The sequence below is a fragment of the Pongo abelii genome, chromosome 2 (assembly GCF_028885655.2).
Source record: "Pongo abelii isolate AG06213 chromosome 2, NHGRI_mPonAbe1-v2.0_pri, whole genome shotgun sequence".
Lineage (NCBI taxonomy): Eukaryota > Metazoa > Chordata > Mammalia > Primates > Hominidae > Pongo > Pongo abelii.
Genome location: NC_085928.1, coordinates 152591876 through 152604820, shown reverse-complemented (window position 1 = coordinate 152604820; position 12945 = coordinate 152591876). Strand labels below are relative to the sequence as shown.

At 47.7% G+C, this 12945-nt stretch overlaps 1 protein-coding gene across 1 annotated transcript; it reads right to left on the bottom strand.

Annotated features, from left to right (window-relative positions):
* Positions 1-5284: 5284 nt before the first annotated feature.
* Positions 5285-9683, bottom strand: CHST2 (carbohydrate sulfotransferase 2). The gene is made up of 2 exons (XM_002814136.5): positions 9302-9683; positions 5285-9199 (listed from the first exon to the last, which is right to left on the bottom strand). Exon 2 carries the CDS (start codon positions 9024-9026, stop codon positions 7434-7436), a length of 1593 nt encoding a protein of 530 aa, XP_002814182.3. The 5' UTR covers positions 9027-9199; positions 9302-9683; the 3' UTR covers positions 5285-7433.
* Between the last annotated feature and the right edge of the window lie 3262 nt (positions 9684-12945).

Sequence of the window (12945 nt, the reverse complement as noted above, 5' to 3'; positions counted from 1 at the left end):
TGGCTCTTCCAGTCATTGGCCATTCTCTTCTCTTCTGGGGAGAGCCACTGTGATCTCCCCTCTTGGGCTCCAGTATCCTGTCTTGTTTGTTCCCTGTTATTCCACCCTTTACCTCTTCCCCTCTTCTTTCAAGCTCTTTCCCACAACCCCCAAATTTCCTGTTTGGGTTCTTTACAGAGCTTGTTTCCATCACTAAAACAGCCTAGGACAGTGTTTTGCTAAACAAAAGTCATTCTAAGAGGAATTTTGGCCAAAGGCACTTAAACTAACAATTTTTTTTTTCTGCTGCACAAAAATGCATCTCTAAAGATACCGATAACACCTGCTCCTTGTCTGAAGGCATAATGCCATAGGACAAGTTTCTCAGAAAGCACTGACTGGGACAAAAAGGGTTTGCTATTTTGTTGGTATCCCTTAAATGGAAACAGGGTAGTCTCTGATGTACCAAGCAAAAAGAAAGAGACTTTGCCATGCACTAGCTGTGTGACCTTAGGAAAATTACCCATCTGAACCTTCTATATTCCCTTCTATAAAACGGGGATCATAATGATACCTATTTCATAGAATCGTGATGAGAATCCAATGGAATCACACTTATAAAATGCTTTGCACAGTGCCTGGCACATCATCATTCTTGCTATTTAGGGCATTTGAAAGTGAAATGAAAATGGTGATAGAAAGTTATAAAGAGCACAGCACATGAAGTCACTTGGGAAATGTGAAAATATAAATGAGAAACTATGTGAAGTAAAGATTTAACCTAAATAATGTGAACTCAGAACTCACATCCTTGGGAGAATACTGGTCTCACCAGCAAGTAGGTCTGGTTAAATAACAGGACTAAAAACAATTGATATGAATGTTATTATCTCAGAAAGAAGATGTGTTTTCATTCCTATTTTCCTTTAGAGAGGAATAATGTAACACCATCCTTCATGTAAAAATACTGAGCACCAATATGAGAAATGAAAGATTTTAATTCCTCCCAGGAGCTAGTTCATTCATAGAAAGACTGGGAGCTTGCCAGAGCAACTGGGACATCTGAAAATGGAAATGTAATATTTAGACTTCTACATTGTTTCTTAAAAATTTTTCAGTTCCTGAAGTGGTTAAAAGATGATCATACTGGCCATGACCTCTACATGTCAAAAATAAATACAGCCTCAGCCAACATTACAGTAATACGTTTTCCTACTCAACTCAAAAAATGTGTTGTACTGTAATTCAGTTGTTACCTTTCGTTTGGGGCCTTCAATTTGTTTGTTTCTCTTTCAAACATTAATGTGGAAAAACATTTGAGGCCTTCCATGGGCATTATTTGGTATTCCTTTTTGTCTATATTAATTTGCCTTGCTTTTTCAGCTCCTGTCTGCCCCATACATATGAAGTCCAGGACATGAGAGGAAATGGGCCTATAAACAAACAATTCCAATCTGTAGCAGCACACACTGACAGATCTATGCAGGAGGCAGTCGGGGGAATAAGAGGACAGAAAGGCATTTCTGCATCTTGGAGCAGGGCTGATGAACAAAAGTTTCAAAAAGATCCAGGGTCTTAATAATGAGAGTCACAAAGTGGAGAAGAAATGGGAGGCAGGGGGTGCAGTAGAGAGTGTGAAGAAGTTATTCAGAGGAAAATGGGACATATCAAGCCTATAATAAAAAAATCTTAGCTGACTATACTTAACATAATAAAGAGGTATATCAGTTTGTTTAGCACATCTTGTACATTTACTCCTTGAGCTTATTGTGACTTGACCTTTTGCTTTTCCATGCACAGACGAAATTTCTCTATTATATACTACGCAAATCAAGGGAGAGCCCTACAAAAGTTACAGAAGGAAGGGAACAGCCAGAGGACAAGGACACCATGTTCTTCATCCTCATGCAAGACATCTGATCTGTTCTTGTGAGAGGAATCCCAGGAACAACACATGCTCTCTCAGCCTCCAGCCAGATCAGTTCTGAGTGTTCTCAAGCCCAACCAATGATTGAGGGGGCATTGTCAATCTCTTGCTGCAATCATCAAGGATTGTTTGTCATGTATGCACTGACCTCTTTGGAATTCCATCATGCAAAGTGCACTGGCTTGTCTTTGCTTTCATTATAGTTACCCACAATAACTCATACCTTTGCACTCATTTTCCGAGAACTTGTAGGACACCATTATTTGCTGTCTCCTATAGCCAGGCATTTCATCCTCTGCATCTGGAAACAGGACCAGCTTCAGGGATATACAACCTGCACAGTTACACATGGCCCCCCACTCAGAAGGACCCCAAACTTGGTTTCATTCTCTGCTGCTGCCATCTTGAAAGGCTTAATTGTTTTTTCAACAACAGCATTGCATTTTCATTTTGCACTGAGCCCTGCAAATTATGTAGTTGATCCTGTCTAGAACACTAACTGCTTCAAGGTGAATTTCTACCAAGCCCTGTCTTTACACCTGGGGTGGGAGCCATTACAGACTGGTTCTGAGTACAGCTTTTAGCCCCAGTGATCATTTTCATTGCCATTCACTTGGTAGGGTGACTATTACCAACCTAAAAGTTTAAGCAGCCCAAAAATACTTTTGACATTTGATTACAGATAACTGGTTTGACCAAAAGTTAAGGTTTATCCTTGGCCATCCTTTATCATCCTGTTACCATGTGTACAGACAGGCTCCTGCTCCTTCAAAGCTCCTTCATTTAGAAACAATACCAGAACCCCCTACCCCAAACACTGGTTAATACAGTTTCCAATTCTATAAACTTAACGTGTTATGCAAAGTTTAACATTTTCTTAGCATAATTTGATTAAGGATGTGCAGAATTGCATCAGATGTAACAAAAGCCAAGCCCTGTAATTTCAATTATTAAATACTTGTACCAAAGCCTGTACCTGAGCAGCTCAGTGGCTCATACTTGAACTGCAAAAGTAGCAACTGAATGTCCAGAAAGCAGGGAAAGTATCTGAATGAATTGTTTTCTTAGCTGTGACAGATTTGAAAAGGGTTTCCTCAAGGTGAAGGACAAAAGGGGTCTATAAACTGTGCATTTACCTCAGGACATCCCATCACACACCTCAAGTCATTCCTCAAATTGTGATTGTCATTTTCTACCTATCCCCATTGGATCCTGACGCAGAACTGTCAGGCTTTCTAATATAACAATTGGCCAACCACTCACTCTCCAGAAGCCTGACATCAAAAGTGTGCCTCACCACATATCTGTTAGCTGGGATTGGAACATTCTCTCATTCAGATCTCTTCAAGACGATGCAAAAACTCAGTTGTATGTGTGTGTGCATGTGTGTTGTGTGTAGGGCAGAAAGAAAGTTGGGGGGAGGATGGTAAAGTGACACCTTGTCCTTATTTACCATGCCTACATGATGAGACACACTTTTCATTTCCCTCTTGCTCTTCCTAGAGTCATCTCTAGAGTCTGGGTTTCAAGACCTAGGGAATATTAATTTAATAGCCTCCCCCAAATTCACATTAATTTCAAACCAATCACATAATCCAGCTGCAACTGCACTGTGTGCAACAGAAATCCTGGACAGAACTGGCTGTGGCCAAGCAGGGAATGTATGGGAACAGGCAGCCATTGTCTCGTTCAGCACCCACAATAGGACAAACTTCCTGAAAGTAACCATCCCTACACCTGCAGAAAATCTATTAGGTGGGTGCAAATGTAATTGCAGTTTTTACCATTACTTTCAATGACAAAAACCACAATCACGCTTGCACCAACCTAACACATCACAGTCCATCAAACTACACATTCACAGCACTCAAAACAATAAGTGCCACATGTCTTCTGCAAAAAAAAAAAAAAAAAAAAAAACGCTTTTTAGCCCTCCCTTAGACCCCTGGACAACATTTGCTCCATCACAGTCCATCAAACTACACATTCACAGCACTCAAAACAATAAGTGCCACATGACTTCTGCAAAAATAAACAGCTTTTTAGCCCTCCCTTAGACCCCTGGACAACATTTGCTCTGCAGGTTTGTTCTGATCCCCGCCCTTATGGTGTTCATGCAACTGGGAAAACAGTAACAATCAAATTCCTTACTTCGAAACATTTACCTCTCCAAATTTAGAAATTCTGCATTTTTTCTCTAATTCATCGCTGGGAAATTGTCTATAAACAGTTGCCCTGGAAATCTTGAAGATATTCCTATTGCTCACTCCCCACATCTAGATAGAGCCTATGGCTTATTTCCTTCAGCAAACTTTACTGAACAGGCTGGCATTTTCTCCACACAGGTAATACATTCTTCCACTCTCTCCCTTCCAAGTATTTTCAAAATTTGATAGTTGCATATTTCATTCACTTATTTAATAAATATTTATCATGTACTATGTGGTGGACACTGAAGGGTATAGATTTGCTCTGGCCCCTGCCTGCAAGGTATCCACTGTCAGTCTGAATGAGGTCTTTGAGTGGCTCTGAGCTCCTTGAAATTTAAGCCCCCAGCCTGTGCCTCTGCCTTGTTCCAAACTCAAATTTGTTGACTAAACACACTGTGTAAACTTTGTTTTATAAATACAGCTTCCTCATTAACAAAGGCATTCCAAAGTCAAGGGGTAAGGAGTGCTATCATTGAGCAGAATTTGAAAATGAACATCACCCTGACAACCTGCTCTAAAGAATATTTTCTCTTGCTGACGGACATATTGCCAGCTTGGGAAATGTGAAAGGATCTCTTTCATATTTGCTGCCTCAAGAATGGTCACAGGCTCTGTTGCAATTTGTCATAGCACAGGTCTGCTTGCACTAGGGGTTGACAGAAGCTTGTTAATGCCAAAAATGCTTCTCTCTCCTTCTTGAACCTTTGGAAGCTGAATGTCACTGATATGACTAGCTCAGCCCTTAGTGGGAACACCACCTGTCTCACTTTCCTAGAAGGCAGCTAGGTACAAATCTCCAGGAGCAACAATTCACCTTTTCAAACTACAGAGCACAGGAGTGGCAGAGTGGAGAGAATGCAGCTGCTACAAAACAAGATTACGAACGGAAACCCTGTTCAAACAGAGCAAGCAGAGGATCTGTTGGTGTTTAGCTTAAAATTTCATCTGAGCAGAGGCCACAAATGCTCTGCCAGCTGCAAAGGCTCTATCTAGCATCTAATATTGTTTTAAATACAAGATCCAAAACATCATAATTCTACTTTAACACAGTCCAAGTCCTTAGATAAGCTGAAAGAAGAATGAATTCAACTGCTTGAAAATCCTTCACTCAACAACTAGGCATGAATTTCACTGCGATTGTAAGAGCTGATTCTAATGCCACACAAAATTTGTTTATAAATGGTTATTTTATTCAGAGTGGTTGCTTTTTAATGCTGCTCTCTTAATTTCCTGTTAAATCTGTTTCATCTATAGCCATCCAACATTAATATTTATTTTGTTCACTTAACTTTATTCTTAAATCTATTACAAATATTCTACTGCTGGTGAAGCTAATTCAGCATAGGCACTATCACAAAAATATGGAAAACATGATCAATGTATTATAGCTGTAATCTGGCTTCAGAAACACAATACTAAAAACTATTTTAGTAAATTAAGAAATAAGCATTCTGGATTGTGTTATAAAATCCAGTTCTAAATACACCCCTTTTTAAACCTTTATGCTTCTTTACCTTGGAATTCTTACCAGTGTAGCTAGATTTCATATTGCAATGGTAATTATACTTAAGAACCATCATGTGTTAAAATATTCCCCACGTACAGATTATTTTTATCATCTTTTCCCTAAAATAAAATTCTCAGCATTTAACCTATACATGTTGGCTTTCAGAGATCCCATAAAAAATCATAGTAAAATAAAACATGATGATAGTGAGCTTGTACTGTATTTACTGTAATATACAACTACACTGTCTCTTGTTCCCATTTGGGCTTCATAATTTCTTCTCATAGTATAACATTCCGCAGAATGTTTCAGTACCAAATGGGTTCAGGACACAACATCATAACTACTACAGGAAAATGTAACGGTTTTCTCCTTGGAAAATACCAAATTTCAAAATCCTACACACTAGTTCATTTTCATTTCCTCTTTACCACAATTCATTATCATATCTAAAAGAAGCTCTTGGCTGAAGCCTTATACTGTCTGCAGCATGTTACTTTCTTTGCAAATTTGCTTTTAGGAAACATGATAAAGAAAAGCAACATATTCCACAGGCATCCCAAGTAAAGCATTATAAATTAATATTCTCTCCTGCACTAATTTAAATGGGAAGCAAGGAAGAAAAGGGAAAACCCTTACGGTTCTCAGATGAAACTTCGCTGCTTTCATCCACCTCCACATACCGTGTCAGGGTCAGAAAAACACTCCAAACAGATACTTCTGTCACTTTGCTAAACCAAAGAAGCTGCTACCATCGCCAGCAATATGTTCACGCTACTTTCCTGAGGTCTGTGTTCTAATCATCAGAACTTTTAAAAATTACACACTTTTTTTAAAAATCCTTTTTCTGAACCAACCTCAGGACCAAAACATTGGTCTCTGCTTCAAGGTTCCCCATTTTAACTGAAGAGGAATGAAAAACCAAATGCCTTCAAGTCCTGAAGGAGTTGCTTCTTCCTGTGTTCAAAGTTGAAGTAGTGTGCTTTTTCTTCCACTGCCCTGTTTGGTTTCTGCCTTTAGAATTCAAAGATGTGTTTCATTCCTGGACACCTAACAGGCTGAGATTTACATGTGAGAAAACATCCCCCAGGTTATTACCAAGGAGGCAAAAATTGCTCCCACCCAGTTTAGCTGCCTTTCAGGAAAGAGACTGGAAAAATGGAAACGAGGGAAGGGAAGGAGATTCTATCTGAAGCTGAGGACAAGTAACACAGGTGAATCCAAAGTAATGGAGGCAAATATAAAAAAGAATATTATTTATTATCTTCTTTATTAATACTCACATGTAACCTTTGCTTTTTACACAAAAGTCTAGTTTAGAAGAATGCCTCCTCGGCTTATCATGCCCAATGGGGCTTTTTGTTTCTGGACCACTTCCCCTTTCTCCACCCCCACCCCCACATCCAAATTACTCTTACATGTTCACAGATACCACGAAAATTTTGTAAACAAGATTTGGGTTACTGGAACTTGATTTCATTAACATCCCACTTCAAAATGGAAGGCAGGTGGAGGACGGGGTAAGAAATAGGAGAAAGAGGACAAGAGAAGGCAAAGGAGAGAAGAAGAGGGGCACCTGGTCAGAACGTTCAAGTCTTGCCTTTTCTGAGGGGTGTGTGTGTATTTTGTGGCTATTCCTTGAAATGCACTGACTCAACACATTGACAGCAAGTGTGTGTGTGATTATTTATATATCTATAATAGAATATGTGGGCTTCCTCCGTTTGAGTCTGGACCGTGTTTATTTAAACACACTACGATCCTCTTTATAGGTATCACCACAGGGAATCAGGTCTCCTGGGAACCCCTTTCAGAGACGGGGCTTCCGAAGCAGGGTCTTGCTGAGATCTTTGACCTCCTCAGGGCTGTTGACCCGCTCATAGCCCAGGACGGCCATGGGCTGGTAGCAAAACTCCTCCACCTGTTTGATCTGCTGGAAGGTGAGGGCGGTCCGCCAGGCATTGGCGGCCTGCGTGGCATTGCGTGCAGATACTACGAAAGGCTTGGAGGAGGAGCCCGAGCCACTGGTCATGTTCAGGGCAAACTGCTCCATTTCGGGGCTCACCAACAGTCCCACAAAATCGTACACTCTCCGTAGTGTCTTGACGGGGTCTCCCACCAGGTCCTCGTACCGCACCACCAGGTAGTGGCCCTGCAGCCAGTCAGGGGGCTGCAGGGCTGTCTGCAGCGTCTTAGCCATACTATTGCAGATGACCTCCATAGCGCCCAGAGCGTGGTAGTCTGCAGGGCCGCCCATGCCCTCCTTCTTGGCGCCAAGCTTGTGGCCCGCGGCCTCCAAGAAAGGCATGCGGTGAGCTCGCGGGTCTCGGCTGCGCACCACCTGTAGGCTCTCACGGATAAGACCGTGGCGCGAGCGGATCCGTGAACTCGCCACCGCTCGGGGATCACGCACCAAGTGGATGACCTTGAGGTCCAGGGCCGGGTCTCGAAGCAGTGGCGCCAACACCGCCACGTCGAAGACGCGCACACCCTTTATGACTAGTGTGCGGTACTTGCGGCACTCCTCCTCGAAACGCGCCAGGCGCTGTGGCGGGCACTTCTTGCACACGCGGTCATCCACCAACCCCACGACCTCCTTGCGGTAGGCGGGGCAGAGTGGTGACGAGCACACCACCTTGTTGGTGGCTGCGCCGAAGATGCCCAGCGTGGTGAGGTTGCGCCCCCCGCTGCCCGCGGGGCTATACAACTGGAAGACAGAGAGGTCGCAGCGGTAAAGAGCGCTCAGCATGTCCCGCGCTGCCCCCTGCAGGGAAACGGCGTCCCCTGGATACAGTTTTTGCCATACATGCCACACTGGCTCGTAGAGAAAGAACACCTCGGGATTCTGGTTGAATAGCTCGCCGAAGAACGACGAGCCAGAGCGCCACGTGGTGAACACGTACACCAGCTGCCGCTTGTCCCCGACGCCCCCGGTGCCCCGAGTGCCATTGCCTGGAGAGGCCGCAACCCCCACCATCCCTGCCGCGGCTGCAGGAGCCGCCCCGACGGCGGCAGCGGGAGGGCGGTAAGGAGTGCGGAGGTCCAAACGGGCACGAGCACGGGGCGGCCCGGCCGGAGGCGGCCCTGGGCGCCCCCAGGGGCCTCCGGCTGCCCCCGCTGCCGCACCCAGCGGCCCGTCAGAGTTGCACTGCTGCAGCGGCTCCTTGTGCCACTTGTAATCCAGGAGGTTGAGCATAGTGAGCACCAGCAGCAGTGCATAGCCCGCGCACAACACCAGCGCCTTCCTACGGAACACCTTCATTCCGAGAGGGGACGCGGGCCAGCGGCGTCCTGGGCGCCGGGGCCACTGCGGGAGCAGGGCACGCGGCGCGGCTGCAGGCGCAGCCTGGAGCAGCCGAGGGAGCGCGCCCGGAGGCAGAGCTCGCGGCGGGCTGCGGCTCATCACAGGCACAATCCGGGCCGGCGGCGCGGCGGAGGCAGCCCTGCAGCCCGGGAAGGGGACGCAGCGGGCTGGCTGCTGGCGCCGGGACTCGGGCCGCGACTCCGAGGCGGGCGCGGCGGCTGGTCCCCAGCGCCCAAGGCTGGCTCTCCCATGGCAGCGGCTCCGGGAACGACCTGCGAGGGGAAGCGAGGTGAGCGGATGCGCCCCAATCTCCCTCCCAGCCTCCTCCTCCTAAGTAACGCCCACCCTTGGTTCTGCCGGGTTCCTCCGCTCACCTGGAGCCGAGGGCGCGCCCGGGAGTGGCCCCGGATCACCGCCCGGCGGACTGTCCGGCTGTCACTCGTTCCTCGATTTCGCTCCCTCTCGCTTCCGCTGGGGTTCCCCGCACCTTCGAGGGGTCGGGTGAGTTGGCCGACTTATCCCCGGGCAGTTTCCGGACAGCAGGCGCCCTGCAGCTCGGGAAGAAAAACTTTCACGCGGCCCAGAGCCCCGCTCCGCGCTCCGCCGAACCTGGCGCCTCCCGGCTCCAGCGACGTCTCCTTCGCTCTCTCCGGACCGCAGCTTCCTGCCTCGCTCAGGGGAACGAAGCCGGCTGGGGGCGATGGCTGGGGGCGGCTTATATGGGACACAGCTCCCGGCATAGCGGCGCAGCCCCTCTCGCTTTCGGCCTCCGTGCGGCGAATTTTCCCACCTCTCTGGCAGCGGTGGATGGGGCACAGCGCGACCCCGCAGCGGCGGCGGCGGCTGCTTCCATCACCGGGAGGATGCCCGGGCGGACAGCGCAGGCAACCCCCGCCGCTCCGCAGCCTCCGACTGGCCCAAAGGACCCTGAACACACAGCTCTAGGCAAGGAAACCCAGGTGTGCAGCACTGCCCGCCCCGCCCCGCCCCCGGTACCAGCGCTTCTGGCCAACGAGGTATCTAAGCAAAGAAAGACCCCGCCGCCGCTGCCGCCGCTGCCGCCGCCGCCGCCGCCGCCGCGCGAAAGCGGCGCCCGGGAGGATGCTGCTACCCGACTCCCCTTACGCCGGGCGCCCGCAACGCGCTCGGGCCAGCCTCTGCGCGGCTCCTGCCAGCCGGCGCCCGGTTGGTGCGCGCCGCCGTCTGTCGCCGCGGCTCCTCCCCTCCGCCGCGCAGCCCTCCCCCTTCGCCGGCCCCGCCCCCGCCCCCAACGCCGAGCCGGCTCCCACCGTCGCTGCCTCGGGGGCTGGAGATGCGACCCGCTTTACCGTGACGCGCGGGGGCTGCAGTCCACGGGTCCGAAGGCTTAGCTCTCTGCGCGCAAAGCGCCGGGATGCGAACGCGGGATTTGGAGCTCGTCGGTGCCGAGAGCTGCCAGAGAGTTGGATTCTGCCGGACTCGGCCTCATGTTTTTGCTCTCAGGAAGAGTTGGTGATAAAGTTTGGGCAGAAATCCCCTGTCGGCCGTCCGGTCCACGCTTCCCTCGGGGCCGACACTGCCAACCTTTCCGGACACTGAGGACACCTCCGCGCCCTGGAGCGGTGGGAGGACGCGGAGCGCCGTTCTCTGGCTTCCGACACCCTGCCCGCCCTCTCTGGCGGGTCTGTGGCTGCTCCCTCTCGAAGGAAGTAATAAATCTTTCTGACCTTGGGGGTCAGAGGAGACGCTTCAGTTTTCCGGAGGGGTGTGCGGGCGGGGCCGTCTTTCCGCTTTACTGAACCTCTGGCCGGGGCTGCTCTTGTTTCATTGTGCCCCACGCCGATGCTCTCCGCATTTCCGCTCGCGTTGCTGCGTCCACTGTGATTGACGTCCTCTGGAATTGGGGTGATGGGGGAGGGGAAGGCCCCGTTCTAATTTACAGAAAAATACTTGTCCCGCTTCTTGGTTTTGTAGATGAGATCAAAGAACTTGACCCCAAAGGAAACACCGTTGTTGAAAGAAAATCATTTTTCATTTGCTTTAGGTTTAAGTACTTTTGTTTAAGGTTATGAGGAAAAGCGTCTCTCTCTCTCCCCAACTCCCTCCCTCCCTCCCCAAGAACACTAAGCTGTAGCCTCAACTTCATCTGTAGAATGGGGACAGTTGTAACAGACTCCAAAGACTGAACGGTGGTTGAGTATCAGAGCGCGCACGCGGAAGGTTATACCTGAGTTCAGGCCTCCAAGTGCCGGAAAGGGAATCTGTGGGGCCTGAGGCTCAGCGCCCTCGGATAAACAGAGCGCTCGCTGATCTGGAGGAGTTTTGTTGCCTCCTGTCCCAATAGAGTTTTTAGAAGTTACTGCACAATTATCTTTGTAGCATTTCGGGCAGACTTTTCAGAGGACCGTTCTAACATTAAAATATTGCTGTTCGCGCCATTATTCTTCCGTGAGTCTTACAGAATCCCCTGAGTACAAAGAGTTGAAAAGTGACTTAACTCGCTTTCCATGGGTTTTTAACTCTCTTTTTACGGACTTAGTTTCAGGGGAGAAAAATGTTCAAAGAACTTGATTTATCTTTGTTTTCCAGAAAAACCCATAATGTCACGAGTACAGTTCAGCTTATTTTTTCTCCTGGGGAGGGGGACTGGGACAGGGACAGTAGAGCTCAAATTTTATATCCAGCTTTCTCAAATAATATGGCATTGCCTCTGGAAGTGGGTCGAGACAGGCAAGAATCCCTGTTAACAGATGAAGGTAGCAGAGTTTAATTGAGCGACTCCCCATCTTTTCCTTTTCTGGATCCCCCGTCCTCCCTTCACCTGCTCTCTCAAATGCCCCTGCCCCTTTTTCAGCACCTCTTTTCCCACGAAAACTAAAATGACATTGGTGCATGAAAAGACTGATGGGAGAGAGAGGGAATTGGGGAGGAAAGTAAATCTCAATTTTAATGTTCAACATGATTCCAAGAAAAATAATTTCTAATATTTTTCATTTAGTTTCTGGCTTTGTGCTTACCCAGAAAAAAACTGAATTGCATTAGTCGATGTAGGGACCCTTTTTAAAAACAATTGTTTGCATAGAAATAATTTTGTTTGCAATTTTGTAACACTTTACTGGTGTTGGCAAAATAGTAAATCCATTCGCCAAGTGCCCCCACAGTGAGTGCTCAGCTGGCGTGAATTTACGGGTTCTGGCATCTCCACCCTCTCCTTGCTTGCAAATATTTTCCCATTTTGCATGGTGTCATGATTAATTCTGAACTTTGTTATAGCTAATGACATCTGAAAACTTCATAATGCCTTCCTTCCCGCATTTGTTTGGAAATTCCATTCATTTTAATCTACTTATTTTAGCATAGTAATGACCCAGACATATAATATGTCACATAATAATGTCACTTGCACAAGAGCCAGTCATGCCACAGGGCTAGCCTTAATTTCGGCTCACTGGTTTAGTTTGTCACAATTCCGTCTCCCCCAGGATGCTCCTTCAGTCTCTGTCTTCTCTGCTGCCTGTTATGTTCCATTGGAAACTGTCAGGCCTCTGAGCCAAAGCTAAGCCATCATATCCCCTGTGACCTGCATGTACACATCCAGATGGCTGGTCCTTGCCTTAACTGATGACATTCCACTACAAAAGAAGTGAAAATGGCAGGTCCTTGCCTTAACTCATGACATTACCCTGTGAAATTCCTTCTCCTGGCTCATCCTGGCTCAAAAAGCTCCCCCACTGAGCGCCTTGTGACCCCCCCCCCACCCCTGCCCACCAGAGAACAACCCCCTTTGACTGTAATTTTCCTTTACCTACCCAAATGCTATAAAACGGCCCCATGCCTATCTCCCTTCACTGACTCTCTTTTCGGACTCAGCCCGCCTGCACCCAGGTGATTAAAAAGCTTTATTGCTCACACAAAGCCTGTTTGGTGGTCTCTTCACACCGATGCGAGTGAAAGAAACTTGCTGTGGCTTTTGCTTAATCCTGGCCTAAACTTCTGGGGTGCTGTAGGGCCAGTACCCAGACTGTGGAAAATGACAGAG

Coding starts and splice junctions, on each gene's coding strand:
- CHST2 (XM_002814136.5), bottom strand. CDS start 9,026: ATGAGCCGCAGCCCGCCGCGAGCTCTGCCTCCGGGCGCGCTCCCTCGG.